This window comes from Leopardus geoffroyi, chromosome C2, assembly GCF_018350155.1.
Source record: "Leopardus geoffroyi isolate Oge1 chromosome C2, O.geoffroyi_Oge1_pat1.0, whole genome shotgun sequence".
Taxonomy (NCBI): Eukaryota; Metazoa; Chordata; class Mammalia; order Carnivora; family Felidae; genus Leopardus; species Leopardus geoffroyi.
The window spans coordinates 156,982,047-157,009,931 of NC_059333.1; the positions used below are offsets into that span (position 1 = coordinate 156,982,047).

The 27,885-nt window shown below is 43.6% G+C and overlaps 1 protein-coding gene and 1 long non-coding RNA gene across 6 annotated transcripts in view; one reads left to right on the top strand and one right to left on the bottom strand.

Moving 5' to 3' along the window:
• Window positions 1-11,613: 11,613 nt before the first annotated feature.
• LOC123575857 lies at window positions 11,614-23,994 on the bottom strand. The gene is made up of 2 exons (XR_006701039.1): window positions 23,826-23,994; window positions 11,614-11,748 (listed from the first exon to the last, which is right to left on the bottom strand). It is a non-coding gene; the product is annotated as an uncharacterized LOC123575857 (long non-coding RNA).
• Window positions 23,995-24,075: 81 nt separating this feature from the next.
• The window catches only part of FBXL2 (F-box and leucine rich repeat protein 2), a 134,919-nt gene continuing 131,109 nt past the window's right edge, over window positions 24,076-27,885 (top strand). For all 5 annotated transcript variants that reach the window (XR_006701040.1, XM_045436710.1, XM_045436711.1 and 2 more), the window contains exon 1: window positions 24,076-24,185. Coding sequence is in view for 2 of the 5 variants with exons in the window: in XM_045436712.1 (XP_045292668.1) it covers window positions 24,183-24,185 (3 nt within the window). In the remaining 3 variants the exon portion in view is untranslated. The remainder of the gene's footprint in view (window positions 24,186-27,885) is intronic.

Sequence of the window (27,885 nt, forward strand, 5' to 3'; positions counted from 1 at the left end):
TTCTTTTGAGGATAAGCCACTAACATTTCCCAAAGTCTTCTGGCTTCTGCTCCGGCAAACAGGAAAGAAACACTGAATGACCAAACGTCCGGTTCCTTCCTCTTGCTCGTCACTGTTGTCCCAGTATCCCATCCCATTTCGTATTTGACCTGGGTGTTTCATTTTCTGAAGAAATATCATCAAGAGTAGACTCACCATAAGCCAGAATGATCGTCCTCCATCTTGCACTTCGGGTTTGTGAATGTTCTCATCTAATAGTGTGTGAGATGCATGTACCGTTCCGGCTTGAAAAGTGATTAAGCGTGAAAGCTAACCAGTGGCCCATCTCATTTTCCCCGGCCTTTTTCCGATGCCATGTCACCAGCTTCTCCCTTTCAAGGACAGTATGCAGAACCATCAGTTACATCAGTTACATCATCGAGTGCGCTCAGACACGGGTGGCTAGCGACAGCTTACTCCTTATGGTCTGTGGTCGTGGCGGGAAAAGTATTCAAAGCTCCCGCCAGCCACCAGTCAGTTGAAGATGCATGAGGCCACCAGTCAGCAGGTCGGTGGGGAAAGTGGGACATTCTAGTTTAGGTTTATGTGCAACACGTGCAGAAAATGAAGGCTGAGGAATTCAGGCCTGGAGCCCTTCGTGTGGAGCTTCAACAGTCTTGCTACTCAGAATGATCATTTATTGTATGGTGCAAATCTACAACTACTTAGTCATTTATTTTGTTTTTGGTAACAATGTTGCAATAAATCCTTTTGGTGGCAATGAGTTTTAAGAAGGAAATGCATATTTAATGAAAAGCACTGTATTTCCCTTTCTCAAGATAGTTAGTAATGAACACGTAGGTTACCCAAAATATTTGTCAATATTTACCAACCATCATGGACCTGAGAAATATCACGGACAACATGAAAATCAGAACACATGAATCTGCTAAGGAAGCATCGGCAATCATTTCAAAAGTTTGAAGACAACATTTTAACAGGTACAATATCCATTCACATATCATTCTATGAAACGTGACTTTTCTATTCAAATGACTTTTCTTTTAAATCAATTTCTTTCATTTTATTTCAAGTTTTCTTGTGCACATACGTTGATTCCATCGATGCCTAAATGATGACAGTTTCACATGGTGTTACCAGATACTTTAAATAGAAAATAAGTCTACTCCAATAATGGTCCAATTTTTTTCACCAACTGTATGCATGAAATCAGAATAAATTTTTTGGAAGCTCAGTTCTGTCAAAAGATAACATTTGACATTATTTAAAGGCTATCATAAATTGTTTTATTTTTTTCTGGTGATTATATAAATACCAATAAATAATATCCACGCTAAATTAAGAAACCTCTGGATGTTTCTAGAATTCTTGAATACATTATGATGCCCATATAATCCATAATTTCAAACAAGTTGTGGTATCCTGTAGACCTGGGGAATTTGCTTGGATTATTTGTTTATTATTGAGTATATTTGACATATAACATTGTATACATTTAAGGTGTACAAAATGTCATTTTGATACATTTATATCTTGTAATATCATAGCCTTTGTTCTATATTATCACATTCCGTAATCATGGTGCAGTATTGTTGTCCATATTCTTTAAACAGTGCATTCCATCAATGTGGATACATTTGTATCTTGTAATATCATAGCCTTTGTTCTATATTATCACATTCCGTAACCATGGTACAGTATTGTTGTCCATATTCTTTAAACAGTGTGTTCCATCACTGTGGCTTACTCACTACTTGTTGAAGTTTGTGCCCTTAAACAACATCAATCTTCTTTCCACCCCCAACTTATATACTTTTATCATTTATTCAATGTTTCCTCCCTCTGTCAAATCTCTTCTTTCGGATTTCCTTTTTTTTTTTTTTTTTTTTAATTTGAGAGAGAGAGAGAGCGTGCTTGTGAACATGCACGGTGGGGCATGGTGGGTGGCGGCAGTGGGGGGCGTGGGAGAGAGAGAGAAGGAGAGAGAATCCTAAGCAGGCTCCACACTCAGTGTGGAGTCCAACAAGGGGCTGGATCCTGCGACCCTGGGATCATGACCTAAGCCAAAATCAAGAGTTGGATGACCACCCGACTGAACCACCCAGGCGCCCCTCTTCTTTTGGATTTCCTACTTTTAATCTCCTGGGATCATTCTTTCATTTTGTTATTTTTTCTCCCTAAAGTTATGAGGATGGCCGAACACATGATCCCCAACACTAGACAGGTAAGATTGACAGCAGGTTTTTTTTTTTTTTTAATGTTTATCTGTTTTTGAGAGAGAGAGCAAGCACGTGAGCGAGCGAGGGAGGGGCAGAGAGAGAGACACAGAAGGTCTGAGGCAGGCTCCGAGCTGGCAGAAGAGAGCCTGAGGGAGCAGGGCTCGAACTCAGGAACCGTGAGATCATGACCTGAGCCAAAGTCTGGTGCGTAACTGACTGAGCCACCAAGGCATCCCAGTAGTGGTTTAATAGTCACTTACACTCACAGCGTAGGGGAGAAGGACCCCGCATGCCATGGAGGGTCATTTGGGAACAAAGTGAACACGTAGGGGCTAAGGGACATAGGCTTTGAAATAACAAGAAGGTCAGGTGTTCTCTGATCCTCCTGGGAGGATGTGATTGTCCTGTTTGAGTAATTTCCTCAGGCTGGTGGGGAACTGGAACTCTCCACTACTCAGAGAAAAGCAGACACTATGCCTGGTCCCCACGGTAAGGAGGGTTGTTTGGCTAAGGGACCTTGTCCATGGGATCACAATGGGGACGAGAACTCGAGGCTAGCCGTGTGAGAGCCTCCTGCTTTTACCAGATGCCATGACCACGGGGAACTGTTTACGGGCTGAGTTTCACATCCTTGTTTGTGAAATGGGGATAATACTATCAATGCCCTTTGGTCCTCGCTTTGATGGAATAAGAGGTCCAGCGTGCTGCAAATGCAGTGAAGGAACTGGCTGAGCAACAGGTCTGTAGTTCATTCCCTTCATGACTTGGGAGAGACACCAGGAAAGGAAGAAGGTGATCCAGTCAGATACCTTTATAAGCATTTAATGACAGACCTCCTAGCAAACAATCTAATGATACTGCTGGCAGGGAAGTCTCGCCCTTGGAATGCTTTTGGAAGGATGTACTTGGTTGTCTAGGATTGCTGATGGTAAATAAGCCTTTAGTCTATGGCTCCACGGGGCACGGGTGCCTGGAGGTGTCACGTAAGTTACGTAACCATCTAAATAGAAAATGGAGATGTGTCATGACTTAGATGGCTCCTTATGTGTCAGTGTTGTCACAGCACACATCCCTTGATGGCTTCATGTGTTGAAAGGTAGACAATGCAGGACCACCAGATATCTGAGGAAAACCTGTAATATGATGGAGACCTAACTAAGGAAATGACAAAGAAGAAGAAGAAGAAGAAGAAGAAGAAGAAGAAGAAGAAGAAGAAGAAGGAGGAGGAGGAGAAGGAGAAGGAGAAGAAGAAAAACCCAGAAAAGACAGAAACAATGGAGGGAAAAGGAAACTTCAACACAATAACCTTACTGCCCTCTTGGAGATAAGACTCAAGAGTCTGGAGGCTGCCTCAGATTCTGTGTCTCCCTCTCTCTCTGCCCTTCTCCCACTCACGCTCTGTCTCTATCTCCAAAACAAATAAACATAGAAAGAAAGAAAGGAAGGAAGGAAGGAAGGAAGGAAGAAAGAAAGAAAGAAAGAAAGAAAGAAAGAAAGAAAGAAAGAAAGAAAGAAAAAGAAAGAAAAAGTGTTATACCCTGCTGAAAAGAAAACCATCAGCCCCAAAGGGCATCTCTTAAGTCAAGTCACCGAATCTGAACCTAATACCTCATTGCAGTTTCAACCTCCCCCAAATGTAGTCTTAATTGGTCAGTCAGGAATTTTCTGATCAGCATGTGTGAGGAATCTATCACAGATGCCTTCTCCACCCATTCAAAACAAGATGAGGTAATCTACCTAATAAGACCCTTGCCCTTTCCCCTAAGGAAAGGTGACCTTGCCTCAAACAACCCTTTCTTTTCCTTTGCTAATAACTTCGCGCCCCATCCTTCTTCCTATAAAAACCTTCTAGGTGGGATGCTGCCGGCCTAGTTCGTGAATCATTCATGAATCATTTAATAAAGTCAGTTAGATCTTTATATATTTACTCGGCTAGATTGCTTTTACAACCCTCCCCCTCCCAAAAAGGAATATTTAGAGACCACCGTAAGATCAGAAATGGAAAACTCAGTAGACGGCCTTGAAGATAAAGTTGAGAAATCTCCCAGTGAGGATAGTGAAAAGACAAAGAGATAGTGAATAGGGGAGAAAAAATAACATCCAGAATGCTCTCTGCCTGCACCCCGCCTTGACCTTTCCACGTGGTCCCCTGAGGCACGGCCAGGTAATTACTTCGAGACCTGCAAGTAATAAACTTCTCTCTGGCTTCATTTAACACATGTGAATTTCACAAAGTCACAAGTGTCTGTGGAAAGTCCAAAGTCCCCCCAAAAGTTTCTGAACTTTCCTGCGACACCTGGGTTTTGAATCCCTGCCCCTGCTGCTGATTTACAGAAAGTGGCTGTCACTTTATTTCCAGCCTAGTGTCCATTCAAATGGGGAATTCACGTTGGAGTACCTTTTTCTTTATTTGTGCGCAAACTATTCCCTTAAAGCTTTACCTACAAAATAGCCCTTTCAATCAAAGGATTTAGAAAAGAGAGAGGATATGTTTTCATAAATGCGAACCACTTAAAACGGAGTATTAGATTTCCCTATTTTTAGCAGTCCTACTGGACACTGTGCAATAGTCTGTGGCCGCCTTCTGCTCGTGTCCCCCCTCTTCTCTTCTCAGGTCTCCTCGTCCCCTAGTTTCCCATAATCACATACAAACACAGCGCTTGTAAACATTCCGTGCTGCTTAAATTTGTACGCGAGAAATGGAATGAGCTTAGACCCTCCCTGAGAGTCCACTGTTTACATTCAAAATATTTTGCTTTGGCTAAGGTATTTCAGAGTTCATGCATTCAAAAAGATGTCTGGCTATGCTCCAATCCCTAGAAAATCCATAGACTAGTCTATACTGTCCAACTTGTTTTCTCGGTTGTAGAGAGAGAAAGTTGGTTTTCTGTCTAAAATCTGACCAAGGACTCTAATGGCCTGGATCATTAAGTAGGATCTCTTGGAATAACCACTGAAGGTTCAAAAATTGAATTAGCATACCTGGCCTCATCTATATTTTGTTATGTCCAGATTTCTCCTGGTCATATGGAGTCAGAAGGTCAAACCCTGATCATAGTTTTCTTAACAGTGAAGTAATGAATAATGATCAGCCTTAACGTCTCACTTCGGTACTGGAAATTCACTTCTCAATGTTATTTGTGCACTAAGAAGTAATTGCCTTTTACTGATCACCTATGATAACCAGGCACTTTAATAATATAGATTATCTCTAATCCTTGCAACAACCATAGACAGGTTGCAGATGAGAAGATGAAGCTTTTTTTCTACGTACGTTATGCAAATTGCCCAAGGTCATACAGCTAGCTTGGCAAAAGTGGGATTTGAACACAACTGTATACGATTCTGAAATCCCCACTCTTACCTTCGTACCATGTTGCCTCTTGTATACCCTGTAAACATTTCTTCCTATTAAATTAGGGTTAAGTTCTAGAAAGGCAGACTCTAATGTTGACACTCTGTGTCCAGGTGTGAGAAAGAAACCATAAGTAACCTCTTGAACACCTTCTGACTGCACACCTTAGGTCACTGTATTATGGTTCTATATTTATAGGTCTATCCCTTCCTCTGGAGAATAAGTTTCCAGGGGTCTTGCCATTCTGTGTATTGCTAATGTCTACTACAGTACCTATTCCAGTGCCTGGCACATAACGGGCACTCAATAAATGTCTGATGAAAGAATGAATGAGATACTGTCCATGGTATTGGGGACACTGTTTCCCACAGCCCACCTGGATGAACACCTGCTCATCTTTCTTGAATCAGTACCATCATCTCGTCTGTAGAGTCCTCTTTGTAACTTGGTCCAGTCCCTCCACCCAAGACTCTCTCCCTTGTGCTTACACCATAGCCTGAACGGTTGTCTCTTACTAATTATGGCTCTTTAATGCAACCATTGCCCGGCAGATCCCTCCCTCCCACTAGTCTGAATATCCTCGAGGACAGAAACCATGTTTTTCTGTGTTGTTAACTCTGCTGCCTTGGGAAGTACCTGGTTCTATGAAGTACCTATGTCTGATGAATTAATCATATACCCCAATCTGTTGAGTTTAACTCATCAGAGGATCCCAAGAAGAGAGCATGACAAGGGTCACGTTAATGCTCTGAGTAGAATAGGGAGCTTGTCAAGGGATTGCACAGGTCTCTCCTTATCATCTTTTTTTCAGGGCAATGACCATGTCCTTTTATGTTTTCCTATAGCTGGTAGCTAGTACAGTGCCTAGCACACAGGAGGCATTTAATTAAGCTTTGATGAATGGAAGGAGGAATGAATGAGCGTAAAAGCAAAACATACCAGCCAATGTCGAATTTCAAACCTGATGGATCTGAAGCAGCCTCACAAATCATCTGCCACCAGCCTGAAGCCACATAACCCCCAAATCACTGCACAATGTAGCATTTACATGCAGGCCGCCTTTGGGGCTATGGAGGTTGTGGGCTGGTCCTGAGTAAACACAGGCTGCACTGAAGAACCATTGTGGGCACTGGTAGTTCTTTCAAGTTCCTCTGGGGTCTGAAGTTGATTTGCAGCTGGAGGCAAGTCCCTGCCAAGCCCCTACCCCCCCTCCCCCACCGACATTTTTGGCAATTGAATTATTAACTAAAAGAAAATCATCCAGGGTGTAGCCGCTAGCAGTGGGCTGCCGATGCTAGGGAATTTTTATTTTGTTTACTCAGAGTGTTTGCACCTAATCTAATGAAAAGTAGGAATGAGCCCACAGAAAGCAATTCAGAAGCCCTGGCCCCAGAGGAAGACAGTCTTTGGACTTGGCAGGAAGGCCATTCCAGGCGGCCAAGGAGGCGGCTGCAGGGCTACCCCTCAGGGTGAGACTTGTTCCCAGGGGAGTATTACCCACAGGTTGCTGCCGTGCTGGGTTTTCAGGGACCCTGGGAGGGCTCCAGCGCTCCAATCTCCTAAATATCTCCGGGAGTCCCTGGTTTGAATCCTGCAGCTTTCACGGAAGACTGATCCTTATTGAGATGCACATGCCACTGAGAGGGACAACTCGGGAAAGGAGTCAGCAGAACTGAGTTTAAGTTTGACTTTTGCAACTTCATATCCATCCTGGAGACATCACTTTACATCTTCCGTCTCAGTTTGTTTGCCTATAAAATAGACATGATAAGGCCACCTGACGTACAGGGTTTTTAGATCGGATTACTTGGTAAATCAAAAAACTTTCCACAGATAAAATGATTATCCATAATAATTTCTAATAATACGTGGTACTTTAGCACATTGCCTTGCTCTGCAAACTACTTGAGGGCAAAGGCTGTGACTTCCTTTACACCTGCAGCTTCTAGCTCAGTACATGGCACAGAAGGTGCCCAATAAAGGGTAGGAGAGCTGAGCAAGGACAAATTTGTGGCAGCAGGAAGGCTAAATATACTCCACTCTCCTATCATATCTGACATCAAGAGCCTCACTTCCTTAAAGATCACAGAGGAACTGCTGAACCACACCCTCTTGCTCTGGGAAAGCGGGGCATCTCTTGGTCAAATTTCCAGTGTGGCCCTCAGCCATTAAACAAGACGACTGCTATTCTGGGGGCCATTCATTCATCCTAGACCTCCTCCAGATAGTCCGCGTGTTATCAATAGACTCTTTTGGAAACACTGGTATGCCTGTACTTGTTGAGCTATGCACCCAAATCTTTGTTTCCACAAGAATGGTCATCAAGTACATGGAACATGGGGACAAGCCAGGAAAAAACTTGGTCTAATGATGTGACATGTTAAACATCTCGCATCTTAGCCCATATGTTGATTCTGCGCCTTACCGAAGTGTAGCAAAGGCATGGATATTTTAACATTTGCTTCAAAAAATAGTGTGACAGAAGGGCCCAAGATGCCTAGCCATCAGAAGGCTGGATTCCCCTCTTAGTCTGCCATCAACTCGCTGGGTTAATTATTCCGTTGCCCTGCATTTGTTGTTCAGTGAACCCCAGCAAGGGAGAGACGACTGGGTCCAGGGGCCTCTTTCCTCATGCATGGTGGTTCTTTGTGTTTGGAGTGCCTCCTGTTGGCCAGGCTGGAGCCTCTATCCCCACACTCCCAAAGTTGTCAGATTGTGGGACCAAATGTTGGCCCTGCTGGAAAGAGTTGGCATGGAGTTGTCTTGGTCCTGTCACACAAGGCTGCCTGGAAGGGCGAGGAGACTTCAACAAGAGGACAGAGGTTTGTGTAAGCTGTCCAAGAGCTGAGAAAAGAGCTATGAGCAATCGCCAAAGACAGAGGCCCCCACAGGGACATGGGAGCCAAAACAGGAGGAGAGAAGACAATGCCAAGCAAGACTGTGTATTTGATCAAGTGTCTAGTGCCACTTTCTGAAACAAAACTATTTGTAAATTTAAGTGTGGTGGGACCTTTACCTTCAAGTGGAAAACAAATCATGGACCCACAGGGAGTTGAGGGACAGGGACAATTGTCTCCATTAAACAATGTTCAGAGGAACAGTGGGAGGTAAAAACAAACATGTGCTTTTATCGCAATGCATATATTCCTTTTGTTCAACGTACCAACTCATCTTCTTTCAATATTTGTTACTCATCTGAGGCTTCAGTCTGAAGATGTGTGTCAAGCTATGTGCAAATATTGTCTCATTTTAATATCATGTAACAGAAGCTAAAACCACTCATTGCCGAGTTAGCAAATCAACAATAACTAAGTCATCCACAAATGACAGTATAGATACATTTATAGGAAAATACACGAGACGGTTTTCCAGGCACGTAACTAGAATTGACTTGGACCCACATAGGGAGTCAGCAAAAGGAGAGGGATTAATTTTGTGTCTCTCTTACTTTCTACAGTGGGTAGCAGAGTGCCGAACAGAGAAACAAAAGGGTTCTGCCCCTCGGTAGTACTATGACCACGAGCAAATTAATGAGCTTCTATTCATTCACTCACTCACTCACTCACTCATCGAATGAACAAGTGATAGGAAAACAAGAAGTCAAGAAGCAGTCTCAAGGAACATTCCAGTTGGAGGAGGTTGACTGCCAAAGTCCAGGGATGAAGCTGGATTGGGATTAAGAGGGGACAGCCACAGCGTGGGAGATGCTGCATAGGTATATAGCCCCACCAGACATTGACTTAATACCAGACTAAACCCTGCAGAAAAAGATCCCTGCTCTGAGAAGGTTTGCATTATTTACATCTTAGATCGCTAGTCACGCCCTGTTTACTTTCTATGCCATCCATGAAAAGGTGGCCAAGCTTGCTTTAATTTATTAGAAAGGGTAGGAAAACCTTTGGGAGAATAACTAGAAGCCCACTGTTTTTCATTATATCATATTTTAAGACAGCACATTTTCTTGTCTACTGACTTTTAAGAGGGCCCTGCAAAATAGTCTGTGTATGAAGAAATGAGCAGATAAAAGAATTGTTCTGTAGCTATTTGGACTTGGTTTTTAAGGAACTTCATCTTCATTCATATGAAAAAACAAAACAATTCTTAACTTCAGCTTCCAGGTCCCACAAAAATGCACAATGTTTGCTTACAAAGCAAAAGGGAAAAACAGATGGAAAGAATGACTCAGTATTCAGAGGAAAAGATTCTGTTATCAGTGAACAGATTATACGGATTGATTAGCTGGTGATATTGACCAAATTACTGAGGAAAAAATGGAGGAGGAGGAGGATGTTTTGAAATGCTACAGAGAAAAAGTTACTGTAAACACAGTATGTTAGGGGCGCTTGGCTGTTGCAGTGGGTGGGGCATGAGGCTCTTGGTCTCAGGGCTGTAAGGTGGAGCCCCACATTGGGGGCACACATTACTTAAAAAATAAAATCTTAAAAAACATAAACACAGTGTGTTACATATAGTCCCCAAATGCCAAAGAAGTTGTCTGGAAAAGTGACGCTCCCTTACCTAAAGGTTTTCTGTTCTTACTACAAAATGCCCTTTCCACCAGTATGGCTACTCATTTTTCAAATGTTTAATTATGCAACTCAAAACAAATTCATTCACCTTATAACATAATGAAAATGTTATACAAAATCCGAGGTACCCTTTGACTACTAATCATGTCAAAAGGCAAACCCTTACGACCCTCCCTGTCCATCATTCTGAGTTTGGTGGGTATTATTCAGAAAAGAATGAGGAAGATCTGTATGTTTTAATATGGAAGCCTGTGCCATACTTGTTGAGAAAACAAAGACATTTACTGAGTACAGTTATGATATCACTCATGTAATAAATTAAAATGTACTTAATACCAATACCACGTATGCCTATTTATCTATAGCATATCTATCTATCTATCTATCTATCTATCTATCTATCTATCTATCTGTATTTATAGCTATGATATCTACCTCTATCTCTGGGACATAAACAGGAAATGTTTAAGGGAGTTTTCATTTCTGGTAATGGCGAAATAAGTTAGATTAGTCTCTTTCTGAAGCACAAGAACAGTTTAAAAACTTGCATAAAATTTGGTAATGGCTATTCAAAGGCATCACACAGCTAATAACATAGCAAATAATTGATTTGAATAAATAAATTAACTGGGGAGAAGGAACAACTCTTTCTTTTCTTTTTTTAATGTTTATTTTGAGAGAGAGAGAGAGAGAGAGAGAGAGAGAGGCAGAGCACGAGCAGGGGAGGGGCAGAGAGAGAGGGAGACACAGAATCCGAAGCAGGCTCCAGGCTCTGAGCTGTCAGCACAGAGCCTGATGCGGGGCTCGAACTCACAAACTGAGAGATCACGACCCAAGCCGAAGTTGGACGCTTAACCGACTGAACCACCCAGGCCCCCAAGGAACAACTCGTTCTTGCAGAAGAATGTCAATAATAAGTGTAAAAGGAGTGAGGGAGGAGAAAAACCACCATCACAGTTAGAACACCACAGTTACACTGGCTGCAAGAATATGTGCCCATAAATACTATAATTAGTTGGCAAACGTTTCAGGAGAAAAACAATATTTGCATATCTTCAAAGTATGTCTCCACATATATGTATTAACTACAAAGGGAAATGTCACTATACAGTGGAGAAACCTGGCCAACACCACCTGCACCAAATGATCAGCTTTAACGTCACCTCAGTAAGACTTACTTTAAAAAAATTTTTTTAAAGAGAGCATGAGCAGGGAAGGGGCAGAGAGAGAGGGGCACAGAATCTAAGGCAGGCTCCAGGCTCTGAGCTGTCAGCACAGATCCCAACGCGGAGCTCGAACCCACGAACCACGAGATCGTGACCTAAGCCAAAGTCAGATGCTTCACCGACTGGGTGCCCCTAACGTCACCCCAATAAGACTTATTGACATGAACTGTCTTCTGCCATGCACTGAGGAGGAACCACAGGCTTTGTTGTATTCTTCCCCCAAATCTACGACTTCAATAGAATCACGAGAAACTATCAGACAAACACAAATTGAGGAATGTTCTCAAAAATGCCTGATCAGTACTCTTCAAAAAGTATGAAGGTCATGAAAGATTGGAGATGACTGAGGAACTGTCACAATTTGGAGGACACCGATAAGGCAGGTCAAGGAAATGCAACGTGAGGTCCTGGATTTGATGCTGGAACAGAAAAAGGACATCGGTGAAAAACCGGTGAAATCTGAATAAAGCTGCAGTTCAGTTAATAGTAAGGTAGCAGCGGTAATTTCTTAGTTTAGATAATTGCCCCCTGGTTGTGTAAGATATCAGCATTAAAGGGAAAGATGCAACAACTCTGTCCTATCTTTGCAACCCTTCAGAAGTCTAAAAATCATTTTAAAAAATGTAAAATCACTATAAAATGTGAAGAGTCAGCTGTGAGAAAAAAAAAAAACTAAAAAGGATTTTGAAAATACAACACATAGCTGTTGGAATTTGCAAAAACCCAAATAGATGGGTTGAATAACAGACTGGATACGGCCAAAGAATCATTAGAGAACCGAAGGTCAAGCTGAGACTATCTCTTGGGACACAGCACAGTGAGATAAAAGATGGAAAATATGGGGGGGGGGGGGAGATCAATCTTGTATTGATTGCCTCATATGGCGAACAGACCCAGAAGTCCCACGGTGTGTCTAATAGAATCCTAGGAAGAGACAATGGAGAGTGACATCAGTGAGTGGTGGAATAGGAGTTTCTACCTCCTTCTCCCAAAGAACATAAACACTGGCCATCAGCCATGGATGAGAGTGCAGAAGTCCGGCACCGTTGGAGGAAAAAATACATATTTGGGATTAGATGCGCTGGAGAGGGTAAGAGAAACAGCTTCACTTCGCCTGTGTCGCCCACATCTCTCCTACGGGGGCACAGCTCAGTGCAAGAGAAAACTTCCCAGCCGGCGATTTCTCCCATGGGAGAGAGTGAGAGCGTGTGAGCGGCTGTGGAGAGGCCGCTCTTTTCCTGCTCCGTCCAGAATCCCGAGGCCTTCTCTACAGCTCGGGTCGGTGGGGGACAAAGAGGCTGGCAGGACAGCAGGCGGGACACTCCACGGCACAGAACCCACTGGCTGCCTTGCGGACTCCGCTGGGGAGGCTGCCCACACGTTGCTGGGGATGACTCACTTGTGGATCCCCCCACCTGGGCTGTAGGTATCCTCCCGACCCTACCCCCACTCCACATACCGCCCCCCTCCAGACCAGCACCCCACGGCTTCCTCCCTATGGCACCCCCAGGGGCGGTCAGTGCGAGCCTTCTCGAATGGCTAGCGAAAGCCAGGCCGGCCAGATCACTTTTGCATTCGGTGAGGAAAGCTTGATGATGCTTTGCCACTTTGCTAGAATTGATGTGCTAACACTAATAGTGAGGATTTTCACACCTGTGTGTATAAGTGAGCCTGCCTTCTGCTTAGTGGCTACTGTTTTGCTGTCTATGTGGGTCTAACTTTCGTGACAAGATTCTTCCAAACTCACAACATAAGTTAGTGTTCCATGGTTTCTGGGCTCTGCAATATTTTGTATAAGATAGCATTTTTCTCTTCCCTGAAGTTTTTTGCAAAACCTGTCTGTAACATCATTTGATACATTTGGGAAGTTTCCTAGATTTTTCCATTTCTCACGTGGTCAGTTGCCTTTTTATGTTTTCTACATTTCCTTTACTTTTTTTTTTGAAGTTTACAATTTATTTTTGAAATTTACAACTTTAGAGAAAAATGACTATTTTCATCTGAGGTTTCAAATTTATTAGTGCAAAATCATTCCTGGTATTATCTATTGTTTTTCTCATAAAATGCCTGTAATGTTTTTACGTGCACTTTCTCCCTTAAAAAAAATTTTTTTTATGTTTATTTAGTTTTGAGAGAGAGAGAGACTGAGTGCCAGTGGGTGAGGGGCAGAGAGAGAGGGAGATACAGAGTCCCAAGCAGGCTCCAGGCTCTGAGCTGTCAGTACAGAGCCCAACGCGGGGCTCGAACTCCCGGACCACGAAATCATGACCTGAGCCGAAGTCGCATGCCCAACCAACTGAGTCACCCAGGCACCCCCACCTCCCTTTTTGACTTGATCAATATTATCGGGAGTTAACTATTTTACTAATTTTCTCAAAAAACCACATTCTGGTTCTCTTCAACTCTATTTTTCCCCCTGTGATGAATTTCTGACTTTTTTTTTTAATTAAGAGACTTTAATATTTTAGAGCTCTTTTGTTTACAGAAAAATTGAGCAGACGGCACAGAGTTCACATATATTTTCTCTCCTGCCCAACCCCACCCCACCCCAGGCCATTCCCTCACAATTTCCCCTATTCTGAACATCTTGCATTACTGTGGTAATTTGTTACCACCGATGAACCAATACATTATGATTAACTAAAGTCTATAGGTTACATTAGGGTTTAGTCTTTTTTTTTTTCCAATTGGGGTATGGTTGACACACAAGTTACATTAGTTTCAGGTGTGCGACACGGTGATTGGGCAAGTCTATACTTTATGCTGTGCTCACCGTGAGTGTGGCCACCCTCTGTCACCACACGATGCTGTATTCCCTATCCTGTAACCTTCCCTGCCGTGACTTACTCATTCTATAATTGGAAGCCTGTACCTCCCATTCCCTTTCACTTATTTTGCCCATCCCCCCATCCTCCCCTCTGGCAACCACCTATTTGCTCTCTTTATTTACGTGTCTGTTTCAGCTCTTTGGCTTGTTTATTTTGTTTAGATTCCACACATAAGTGACACCGTTTGGTATTTGTCTTTCTGTGTCTGACTTACATCACTTAGCATAATAAAGGTGTCTCTCTTTGTACTGCGTAGTTCTAAGGGTTTGACAAATGGATGACATCTGTCCACCATTACAGTACCGTACGGAATCATTTCACTGCACTAAAAATCCCCTGTGCTCCCCCGCACTCCTGACAACCATTGATCTTTTAACTGTCTTTATACTTTTGCGTTTCCCAGAATGTTATGTACTTGAAGTCTTACAGTACGTAAGCTGTCAGATTGGTTTCTTGCACTTACCAATAGACAGTAAAGATTCTTTGATGTCTCCTCATGGTCTGACAGGTCATTTGTTGTTATGGTAATAATATCCCGTTGAAGAGATGTAACACAGTACCATTCATTCATCTACTGAAGTATATCTTCATTGCTTCCAAGTTTGGGCAATAATGAATAATTATGCAGGTTTTTGTGTGAACATACACTTTTGACTCGTTTCGGTAAATACCAAAGAGTAGAATTGCTGAGTCAGTATGTTTAGTTTTATAAGAAACTGCTAACCTGGGGTCGCCAGGCTCAGTCGGTTAAGCGTCCGACTTCGGCTCAGGTCATGATCTCACGGTTCATGAGTTCAGGCCCCGCTTCAGGCTCGGTGCGGACAGCTCAGGGCCTGGAGCCCACTTCGGATTCTGGGTCTCCCTCTCTCTCTGCCCCTCCCCTGCTCATGCTCTGTCTCTCAAATATAACGTTAAAAAACACACACACACACACAAAAAACCCCTGCTAACCTGTCTTCGAAGTGGCTTTACCACTTTACGTTCCCAACAGTTCCTGTTGCTCCGCATGTCCATTAGCCTTTAACCATTCTACTAGGTATACAGTGGTATTTCATTGTTGTTTTAATTTGCAATTCCTGTACGGCATATGATGTTGAGCGTCTTTTCATAAGCTTATTTGCCTTCTGCATGTAGTCTCTGGTGAAGTGTCTGTTCAGATCTTTTGCACATTTTTAAATTGGATTGTTTTCTTACTGAATTTTAAAAGTTCTTTGTATATTTTGGTTACAAGTTCTTTATCAGATGTGGTATTTTGCAAATATATTCTCCTAACCTGTGATTTGTCCTTATTTTTTTGTCGTCTTAAACTTCCTTCATTTTTACTAGTTTTTTCTTCAACATAATTTTTCTTTAAGTTTTCTTTAAGTAATTTCTACACGCAACATGGGGCTCAAACTCGTGACCCCGAGATCAAGAGTCACAGGCTCTTCTGACGGAGTCATCCAGGAGCCCCTCTTCAATGTACTTTAGGTTTGTGTACTTTTTCTAGTTTCTTCTGCTTTGTTTTAGTTGTTTTGTTTTTTACTTAATGATTTAATGATAATAACATTTCCTCTACCTACTGCATCGGCTGATACCCACAAGTATGCATCCATATTATTTCATTTTGTTTAGTTCTAAATATTTTTATTTCAAGTTTTATTTCATCCCTCAACCATGATTGATTCAAATCTGCCTTTTAGGTCTTCAATTTATGGTTATGTTTTGTCATTTGTCTAATTTTATTGTACCATGGTCAGTGAATAGAGTCAGTAGGGTTTTTTAAAGAATTTCAAACAACATCCTTGGTGTCCCACTATGATTAATTTTGGGCAGGGATATCATGTTGCACAACTCTGGGGGTACTAATTATGTCCTAATTTATGTGACTAATGCCCTTTATGGTTGCATAGTATGGAGGCTTTGTAGCTCTCCATGGTGGCCCTTCCTGATTAAGGGAACATTTTGTGTATTTGAAAAAATGTGCATCTCAGTCACATTTGTCAATTTTTGTGACATGTAATTTAAAGCTCTGTTGTTAACGGAATAACATTGAGAGTCCAGAAATAAACCTATACATCTGTGGTCTGCTGATATTCAAAAGGGTGCCAAGACCATTCAATGGGGAAAAGAACAGTCTTTTCAAGAAATGATGTTGGGATAACTGGATGTCAAGATGCAAAAGAATGAAGTTGGACCCTTACCTCAGGTCATGTGCAAAAATTAACTCAAAATAGATCAAAGATCCAAATGTAAAAGCTAAAAACTCTTAGAAGAAAACATAGAGATAAATCTTCATGACCTTGGATTTGACAAAAGATCCTTAAAATATGATACCAAAAGCACCTACAACAAAAGAAAACAGGACAGCTACCTTGATTAGAAATGAGCAGGGGTGCCTGTGGATTAAGCGTCTGACTTCGGCTCAGGTCACGATCTCGCGGTCCGTGAGTTTGAGCCGCATGTTGGGCTCTGTGCTGACAGCTCAGAACCTAGAGCCTGCCTTGGATTCTGTGTCTCCCTCTCTCTGTGCCCCTCCTCTGCTTGTGCTCTCTCTCTGTCTGTCTGTCTCTCTCTCTCCCAAAAAGAAATAAACATTAAAAAAAAAAAGAAAGAAATGAGCAAAGGATATAAATAGACATTTCTCCAAGGAAGATACAAAAACCAGTAAGTGCCAGTAAGCACTTGAAAAGATACTCGGCCATCATTAGTCATCAGGAAAATGTAAATTAAAACCACAGTTTAGGGGGCCTGGCTGGCTCAGTTGGAGCATGCAACACTTGAACTTGGGGTTGTGAGTTCAAGACTCATCTTGAAGAGTGAATTGTACTTACAATATTTTTTAAAAACTTAAGGGGCGCCTGGGTGGCTCAGTTGGTTAAGCGGCCGACTTCGGCTCAGGTCATGATCTTGCGGTCTGTGAGTTCGAGCCCCGCGTCGGGCTCTGTGCGGACAGCTCAGAGCCTGGAGCCTGTTTCAGATTCTGTGTCTCCCTCTCTCTGACCCTCCCCGTTCATGCTCTGTCTCTCTCTGTCTCAAAAATAAATAAACGTTAAAAAAATTTTAAAAACTTAAAAAAAAACCCACAATGAAATATCACTTCACACCCACTAGGATGATTAGAATCAAAAGTGAGATAATAACAAGTGTTGGGGCATCTGGGTGGCTCAGTTGGTTGAGTCTCTGCCTCTTGAGTTTGGCTCAGGTCCTGATCCCAGGGTCATAGGATTGAGCCCTGCACGTTCAGCATGGAGACTGCTTAACATTCTCTCTCTCTCCTTACCTCTTCCTCTCCCCCACATGCATGCTCTCTCTCCCTCTCTCTCTAAAAAAAAAAAAAAAAAAAGAAAGAAAGGAAAAGAAAAAAGAAAAGAAAGAAAAAAGAAAAAAACAACAAGTGTTGACATGGCTGTGGAGAAATTACAATCCTCATTCACTACAAGTAGAAATTAAAATGCGGTAGCCACTTTGGAAAACAAATGCTCCCCCAAATGCCTAACCATAGAGTTTGATCCATATGATCTAGCAATTTTACTCCTAGGCATATACCTAAGTCAGATGAAAACATGTGTCCCTACAAAAACTTGTACAAGAATGTCCATAGGAGCATTATTCACAATAGCCAAAAGATGGAAACAACTGAAATGTCTGTCAATAGAGAAATGTATAAGCAAAAAGTGGTATGTCCATTCAGTGGAATATTATTTGGCCATAAAAAATAATGAAGTGCTGATATGTGCTACAACTTGGATGAATCTTGAAAATGCGCCAAGTTAAAGAAGCCAGTCACAAAAAACCCAATTATATACATAAATACAGCCATATAAACTTTTAGGATAGGGAAATCTGTATATTGCACAATGGAATATTATTTGGTCTTTAAAAAGAAGGAAATCCTGCCATTTATGACCACATAAATGAACCCGGAGGGCATTATGCTAACTGAAAGAAACCAGATGCAGAAAAACAAATACTGTATGATCTCACTTATATGTGGCATCTATCAGTGGTCAGATACGTAAAGGCAGAGAATAGAATGGTGGTTACCAGGGCTGGGGGTAGAGGCAAATGGAGAGATGTTGGTCGAGGGGCACAAAGTTTCAGTTATGCAAGATGAGTAAGTTCTGGAGAGCTAATGTGCAATAATGTGATTCTAGTTAACGGTAACATATTGTGTACTTAAACTTTGCTAGGAGGGAAGATTCTACGTTCTTAGCACACACACACATACACACACATGAAGAAAAGGGAATGGTAACTCTGAGGCAATGACTGTGTTAATTTACTTGATTGTTATGGTTACTTCACAATGTATACCTATATCAAATCAAATCATGAAGTTGTACATCTTAAATACATATTATGTTTAATTATCAAGTATACACCAATAAAGCAGGGGGAAAAGTAAATGGGATTCAAAGAGAAAAGTTCAGGACCCAGAGGGATAGTTCATACTGATACAAAGATAAATGACCAGGAATATGTTAGAGTAAGAATGTATATGAGCTGAGGCACCTGGGTGGCTCAGTCAGGTAAGTGTCTGACTCTTGATTTCGGCTCAGGTCATGATCTCATGGTTTGTGGCTCTGTGCTGACAGTGTGGAGCCTGCTTGGGATTCTCTCTCTCTCCCTCTCTCTCTCTGCCCCTCCTCCACTCATGCACACATACACTTTCTCTCGAAATAAACATAAAAAAAGCATGTGTATGAACAACATAGCTTTAAAAAAAAACAGCTTTATTGAGATATAATTTACATAGCATGCATTTCACTAATTTATTTATTTTTTTTTTTTAAATATTTTTTTTTTCAATGTTTTTATTTATTTTTGGGACAGAGAGAGACAGAGCATGAATGGGGGAGGGGCAGAGAGAGAGGGAGACACAGAATCAGAAACAGGCTCCAGGCTCTGAGCCATCAGCCCAGAGCCCGACGCGGGGCTCGAACTCACGGACCGCGAGATCGTGACCTGGCTGAAGTCAGACGCTTAACCGACTGCGCCACCCAGGCGCCCCGCATTTCACTAATTTAAACTGTGCAAGTCAGTGGTTTTTAGTATATTCACAGATACGTGCCACTATCACCACAGTTTTAGAACATTTTCCTCACCTCAAAAAGAAACCTCATACCGTTTAGAAATCATCTGTGTACCCTGTCCACTTCTCCCCCAAGCCCTAAATGACAAATAGCCATCTCTACGGATTCTCTCCCTTCCCACAGGGTTTCTGGTGTGGATCACTGAAGGTCACAGCTTTCCACTTCCAAACTGTTTTTGCAAAGGATTGTACTACTTGTCACATATGCTCACTGAAGTCTCTGTTCTGTCATCTCAGCAGCCAGCCAGGGGACAGAATGTATTTCCTTAAGTGCCTGAAGACAAAAAGAAAAGAAGAGAAGAGAAGAGAAGAGAAGAGAAGAGAAGAGAAGAGAAAAGAAAAGAAAAGAAAAGAAAAGAAAAGAAAAGAAAAGAAAAGAAAAAAAAACCTTCCTGGGTCTTTGCATATTGGCTCTGAGCCAGGATGCACCTTCGATGCTAAGCCAAGCTGATGACAACTCTGCCTTAGCCTTCGCTTCCTACTTAAATGTAGTCCAAGATCAGTCAGAGCTGTAAGTCTAGAGTCCTGTCAGGTCTTTTCTGAGTCTGTGTCTGTCCCTGGGCATGCACACTGCCCTCCAGATCCCCCAGTGCACACGGTAGTCCTTTACTCATCTTGTCTCCCCAGAACCTTCCTCCTCAGACTTCTCGTACCCAGGCCTTTGGGCCTGTCACGCTATTTGCTTCACCCTTCATTCCTTACCCCAGTCAGCAACAGGTAGCATATGTCTTTAAATGCTTCTGTCGGATGCCACACAGAAAGCCACTCCAAACCGAGGCAAAATAACGATCAGTCTCTGCACTGGTCCCTTAAGCAACCGCCAGACAGGTCAAATTCACGACCACAGTTTTGGAGAATGATGTCCATGTTGCTTTCCGTGGCACCGATACATTGTACCAGGAACATGGGCCATTGTCCACAAGGCTGCTGTTGAGCTCAGGAATAAAGGATGCTAGGCAGGCAAGCAAAAACTACACGGTGCCTCCTACCAAAATCCAGCTGCTTCTCCCCCCATGAGGCGCTCGCGACTTGACACATGTATTTGATTGGATTCCGGAGTTCCAAAAATGTTGCCTGTGTCAGTTTTTGGCTAGCTGGATTCTTTCTGAGAAGACCAGTTCTTGCAAGGGACCCATTCTTGGAGCTCTCTACTCTGCTAATTCCAAGTCACTTCTCTTGAAAGTACTTTGGAAAACACTTTGCCACCATGTGGCAAATCTAAAGGTATACCAACCAGGAATTCTACTGCTTGTTCTTTACCCCAGATCAGTGATTCTCAACGGAAGCGGGGGGGGGGGGGGCAGTTCTTCTCCAGTAACATATGGAAACGCTTGGAAACATTTTTGGTTTAAACAACTGGGGCCATGCCACTGGCCAAGGTTAAGAAATTGCCAAGGTTAAGAAACCCTCATCCAGAGAAATGAGTACTCCCATGCACAAGGAGAAATGCTCATAATTGCATTGTTTTAAAATAGTCCTGGGGTGGAGCACGTGGGTGGCTCAGTCGGTTGAGCGTCCGACTTCGGCTCAGGTCATGACCTCCTGGGTCGTGAGTTCCAGCCCTGCGTCGGGCCCTGTGCCGACAGCTCAGACCCTGGAGTCTGCTTCGGATTCTGTGTTTCCCTCTCTCTCTGCCTCTCTCTCTCTCAAAAAATGAATAAACAATTGGGAATGGAAACTGGTGCAGCCACTCTGGAAAACAGTATGGAGGTTCCTCAAGAAATTAAAAATAGAACTACCCTACGACCCAGCAATTGCACTACTAGGCATTTATCCACGGGATACAGGTGTGCTTTTCGAAGGGACACATGCACCCCCATGTTTATAACAGCACTATCAACAACAGCCAAAGTATGGAAACAGCCCAAATGTCCATCAATGGGTGAATGGATAAAGAAGATGTGGTATATATACATATGTGTATATATACATGTATATACACACAATGGAGTATTACTCGGCAATCAAAAAGAATGAAATCTTGCCATTTGCAACTACGTGGATGGAACGGGAGGGTATTATGCTAAGTGAAATGAGTCAGTCAAAGAAAGACAAATATCCTATGATTTCACTCATATGAGGACTTTAAGAGACAAGACAGATGAACACAGGGAAGGGAAACAAAAAGAATATAAAAACAGGGAGGGGGGCAAAACATAAGAGACTCTTAAATATGGAGAACAAACACAGGGTTGCTGGAGGGGTTGTGGGAGGGGAGATGGGCTAAATGGGTAAGGGGTACTAAGGAATCTACTCCTGAAATCATTGTTGCACCATGTGCTAACTAAATTGGATGTAAATTATAAAAAATAAATAAATCATAGAAAGTAAAAAAAAAAAAAAAAGAAGAAACATTATAAATAAATGAATAAATGAATGAATGGATAAATAAATGAATAAATAAATAAATAAATAAATAAATAAATAAATGAATAAATAAATAAATAAATAAATAAATAAATAAATAAATAATAGTCCTGGGAACCTGGGTGGCTCACCTGGTTAAGCAGCTGACTTCAGCTCAGGTCATGATCTCACAGTTCATGGGTTCAAGCCCCGCATCGGGCTCTGTGCTGACAGCTCAGAGCCTGGAGCCTGCTTCAGATTCTGTGTCTCCCTCTCTCTTTGTCCCCCCCCCCCACTCATGCTGTCTCTCTCTCTCTCTCTCTCTCTCTCAAAAATAAACACTTAAAAAATGAAATAAAATAAAATAAAATAGTCCTAAACAGTAAATAACCCAAACAACCTAAATGCCTATCAACAGTGGAATGGATATATTCTTGTGTACATATTCAGTGGAATACATTATAGAAATGAGAATTAATGAATTATAAAATTATATAAAGAATAGCAAGAAAGCGTTTTGTATAAATATTAAGATAGTGGTCGCTTGGAAAGGGGGGGGTTAACATTGGGAAAGGACACATGAGTTCTTCATTGCTTTTCGCAATGTTCCATTTGTTGACCTAGGTGGTATTTACATAAGTGTTCACTTTTGAAAAACTGTACATTTATATTTTACTACTTATATGAATATTTTATGTTAAAATAGATAAAACGTATCAGTAATTACAGTTTTTCTTCTTCTATCACACTCTCCATTTTGACAGGTCATGTTCTCTTTTGTATCTTCATCCAGTCTGAGAACAGATGTTCATTCATTCAATCAATCAATCAATCATCAATATTTATTGAACATCCACTATAAGCCAGGAACTGTTCGAAACAGTAGGAACATAGGGAGGGAACAAGATAGACATCTTGCATTCCAGGGTGAAGAGACGGGCAGTAATTAATATACCAAAAATTATAAAAGATGATCTCAAGGGGTACTAGGTATTTTGAAAACAAGACGGTTATAAGAGAGGTTGGCTGAGGTGAGAAAGTAACTGGGGTGAAATATTTCCGATTGAATGGTCAGGGAAGGCTTCGTTGAAGATGACATTTGAGGAGACAACCCACCTGTTTCAAGCAAAGAAGTGGGCAATGCGGAGTTCTGGAGCAAGAATATTCCAAAGAAGGGAAGCAGCTATTGCTGAATCTTAAGCAGGAAAGTGTCGGACACGATTGAGGAACCCGGGGAAATAAGGCGTGGCTAGTGTGGACTGGAAGGGGGAAAAGTGGTAGGAGATGAAGTGAGTCAGTGCAGGAGGCAAGACCCCCACCAGGAAGAGTTTGGATCTTTTTCCTAAGTGCCGTGAGAAGCCACTAAAACGCTGCTTTTGTGTAGGCTGTAGGAGAGAAGACAGGTGGCACAGAGACTAACTTAGGCAAGAGATGATGGCGACTGTGAGGTGGAGATAGTGACAAAAGGACAGATTCAGGTTTTATTTAAAGATAGATTCCAGAACGTGAGGAAAGGAGAGAATCGAGAATGATTCCTAGGTTTTTGTCCTGAACAACCAAGGGGGAAGTGGGAACTTTTGCTGGGATGAAGAACACTGGAGAGTGAGTATGACATTTGGATCAAAAGTCTTATGTGGCCTATATTCAGTTTGAGATACCTGTTAGACATTCAAAGGGAGATGCCAGACTGGCTTTTGGACATGTCTCCATAGATTTAACGGGCTGGATGTGAGGATATCGAAAGTTCCCTTCAACCATATTAAGCACATCCAAGAAATTGCCAATTGATTTACTAACCTGGAGTAGACACACGCAACGGCATGCAAAGATGATTTTTATCCAAAAGAAGTAGCTTATAACAGTGCGTCCGGTTCGCTTCTATTTTCAAGTTTATTTACTTTGAGAGAGAGAGACAGAGACAGAGAGCATGAGCAGGGGAAGGGCAGAGAGAGAATCCCAAGCAGGCTCCATGCTGCCAGCGCGGAGCCCAACACGGGGCTCGAACCCACCAACCACGAGGTCATGCCCTGAGCTGCAACCAAGACTCAGAGGCTTAGCCGACAGCCACCCGGGCGCCCCTGGTTTGCTTCCATTTTTAAGAATACAGTATATTATAATGCACCCTTCACTGGAAGCAGATAAACGAGGAGAGAAGCAGGGGTTATGTGCGCGGGGAGTCAGCGTGGCTTTATTCTTACTTAATTCTTGCTCTCGTTAGTTTCAAAAGCCCTTCACAACCACGCATTACCTGTGTAATCTGCTTCCGAAACAAAGCAGCTCCACCAAAGCCTCTTCCAGCGGGGCAGCCGGTCAGGTGAGGGGCGTCCAGGTGACCATGGCGACGGGGCCCCACGCCCAGGGTGAAAGGCCAAGAGGCCTCGCGCCCAGGACCCGGGCGCCGGCCGGGCGGGGGCGCAGGGGGCGGGGGCGCAGGGGGCGGGCCCCGCGGCCCCGCCCTGCGCGTCACGTGCTCTCCGCCCGCCAATGGCCGCCTCGGAGCCCACCTTGGGAACGGGGCGGGACGCCCAGCTGGCGTCACCAGGACAACGGGCGTTGCCGGCGCCGTGTGACTCCGGGCTGCGGGCGCGCTCGCGGCTCTTCGGCCATGGTGAGTCTGGGGCCCGCGCCGGCCGGGCCTCCGCGCCCGGCCCCGCCCGGCCCCGCCCCGGCCGGGTCCCGGCGCCGCCGCTGCCGGGGTCGGGCGGGCGGCGCCGGGGTCGCGGGGAGGCCGGGCCGCGGCCTGCGGGGCTGCGGGGCGGGGCGGGGCGGGGCGGGCCCGGGGGGAGGGGGAGCCCGGGGGGGGGGACCCCCCCCTCCGGCCGGCACCCGTCTGGCGGCGGTGGGGGGGGCGGGGGGGAGAGGGTGGTGCCCGCGACGCGGCGCTGTCTGCAGGGGGAGGTCTGGGCCTCCGCCGGGACCCCCGCCCGGTGGGCGGCCGGACGGCGTGACGCCTTTGGCCGCGGCGAGCCTGGGAGGCCCCCCAGGGAGGGTGTGGTTTTTTGTTTTTTTAAGAAAGGGACCTGTGTGCCCACCCTGTTTTGCAGTCTGTGCGCTACCTGTCTCGTTCCTGCGCAATTACACGCAAATAACCTGACACACGATCTGCATTTCTTCCCAGTTCATCATTCGTACAGGTCTTTTGGCAGTTGGGAGACGTGGATGTGTAATTTTGGGTTTTTTTCCAAAAAAATGGGGGCACTGAGCTGGAGGCTCTTTCTGCGAGCGGCCCCCTCAGAGATTCGATTTGTGATCAGTGTGTGAACGTCTTAAGTGATCACTTGGATTCCCTAAACTTGTGAGTGGGCGTACCACCTGGCCCCCGTCAGCTCGTTTTTAAAGCCTCACTTGAAGACCCGGCCCCCCTGTTGGCTTGAGCAGACAGGGTTCGAGGAATGGCTAACCAAAGGTGTGATTTTCCCCTGGGGCGGTGGGGGGGGGGCCTCCAAAGGGTGTAAGAGCAGAGGAACTGAACGAACTCTGCTGGGGACACAGCTTTGGTACAGCGCCTGCGAGAGGGGTTTGGGGTGGACAATAAGGAAATGCCTCGTTTTCAGAAACAGGTTTTCTAACCGTCAGTAATTTCGTGTAGATTTGCTCTTTCTGTGCAAGGTTAGTGCAAGTGCTGATAAGCTGAGATGGCAGGGGGCTCCCCAAGTGCCAGTTGGCCTGGAGAGAAAGCCTACCACTTGGAACCCGGCAGGCTTTGTCTTTTCAATAAGTAGGGAGAGGCATGGTTGGAGAAGGCGGCTGGCTGGTCTGTATCTGTCATTGACTCTGAGAAAACAACTGCCAGACGCGTGGCCTTTTGATAGTAGGGAAAAAACCATTACCCACAAATAACAGGGCTTTGTTTCGTGTATGCTTCTTTTTCATTCTGAATGGCTTTTAAGTGACAAATTAACGGAGCCGGCAAGAGTTTCCGAAAATGAATTTTACAGAAATCGGAATGTCAAATATTGCAGTGACTTTAACATGGTTTATGAGAGAAAAGCTCTTACAGCTAGCCAGGAGAAAGTAAGAATGTTCAGGAATTAAATTCTCACAGCCCTCTGAAGTCTCCCATTCCTCCCGCTGCCCGTTTTTCTTTTCTTCTCCTTTGTCTGCCCCCTTCCATTCTCACCCACCTTGATTCACTGTTGTGCCTTTTAGAGTTTTATTTACTTTAAAAGCATTCTGCTATACTTGTGTACTCGTGGTTGCTTTGCTACACTTAGAGATGTTTTGCTTTTTGTCTGTTTTGAAGCATTAAGGTTTCATTCGTGGAGAGGATTTAAGGGAGTGAGGAGCCGATGCCTGGGCTCCAAGGGGAGTGGGGGGATGGTTGGTATAGGAGGCGGAATGAGGAGGGTGCCTGTGTGAACCCCAAAACTGCATCGGAGATCATAACATTGCCCTTCACTAAATGCTTGAAGATACAACTTTAGCTGTTGGTATGAGTGACTTTGCACGTGAATTTGGAACTCTGCTTAACTGTTTCTCAGTGAAAATGTCTTCAATTAAGCCACTCGCTTCTATTGCTTCTGTAATGACACCTGGCATTTATTGTGTACATTCTACGTGAGATATTTTACCGAGCACCTTACATGTCTTATTTGAGCCTCACAATAGCCCTATGAGGAATATACCATTTCCCCGTTTTAGGGATGAGGAAATTGAGGCACAGAGAGGTAGAGAAACTTGCACAGGTCAACCAGCTGATAAATTAGGTGAGGTTACAAAACCAGGCAGGTTGTCTCAGAACCTGCTTATGTAAACACCGGATGACACCGTAATGTATAGAGTATCAGTGTGTGTTCCCTAATTTATACGCCAGGTGTATGTTACAGAATTTGCTTTCTTACTTGGATTTTAGTATTTTTGAGCACTTATGAATACTTGCATTTTGTGGTTCCTGGCACTGAGCTAGATGCTACAGAACAGAGTAGGCCTTCTCTTTTCTTACTTTTCCCTCCCCTGAAGAGAGATTACTGGATTGGGGTTCATACTCATGACCGTAACAGCTTTGAAAGTTCCTCCTGTCATTTCGGTTTGCATTCAGGAATTGGCACATCCTTTTTGGGAAGCACAAAGACTAGTGTTTTACATAAAGCCATTTAGACTTAGAGAATGAATCTGTTTTAAAACATAAAGTTACATTTTCTGAGATTTTCCCCAGTAGTAACTTTCTACATATATTTTAGTTGTATATTCTAAAATTGTTACAAAAAGACATCAGTTTGATTCCTATGGATCAAAATAGACAGGGGATACCTGTTGTCATCATGTTTTTTGCTGTTGCCTAATACTTTGCGGTGTAAAGCAGATTTTTTAAGGGGGAAATATAAAATAACATCGTATCCTACTGTTTTCCCAATCTTCATTCATTCACCTGGACTTTCCCACTATTTTGGCCCTCTTTCTGTATTGTCTGTAGTTAGGACTTCTTGGAGTTACTGGGAAGCACAAGGTCGGGGGGAAACTTTACAATAAAGCATATCCAAGTTTACAGACAGTTTTGGTTTCTTTGCCATCAAATGCTACAATTAAGAGAGCTTATATGCTTATATAATGAGATCCATGTTAACAGATCATGAAAAGAAGAGGTTTATACATTTTCCCTCTGTTGACGATATTGGTCTCCCTGTGGTCTGCACTGAGGTGGGGGTGGGGCATAACTTTTAGTAACTGTAACAATAACTTTTCCCTAGAGCCCTTCTAAGAGTGTCCAGTTTTAGGGTGATCATATTTATCTCACTTAATCCTTCCACATCCCTGTGAGATTGACATTATCATACCCATTTAGCAGGCCCAGATTTACTGAGGTCACATGTCCAGTGTCACATAGTGGCAGAGCCTGGATTGGAACTCAACCAGTCTGTCTCTAAAGCCTGGCCTCTTAGCCATCACACCATGGCTTCTTTCCAGACTGAAGATCGTTCCCAGCGCCTGGCATGAGTGTACTCAGTGTTTTATCAGTGGAGCCAGCGAGCTTGTTTTTTACTTTATGACATGCTCTCTATCGTGATGTTGTTTAATGACATCCTGCAGGATTTACTCGGCTTCCTTCCTCCCCACTTAACGGTGCAGACAACCAGGGGCACCTGGCTGGCTCAGATGGTGAAGGGTCCCGCTTCAGGTCAGGTCATGACCTCACGGTTGGTGAGTTCAAGTCCCGCGTTAGGCTGTCTGCTGTCAGCATGGAGCCCACTTGGGATCCTCTGTTCCCCTCTCTCTCTGCGCCTCCCCCACTCTCTCAAAAATAAATGAAAACGTTGGGGAAAAAAAAACAACAACTGTGCAGGCAACCAAAGCTCGGATACGGCCAGCCA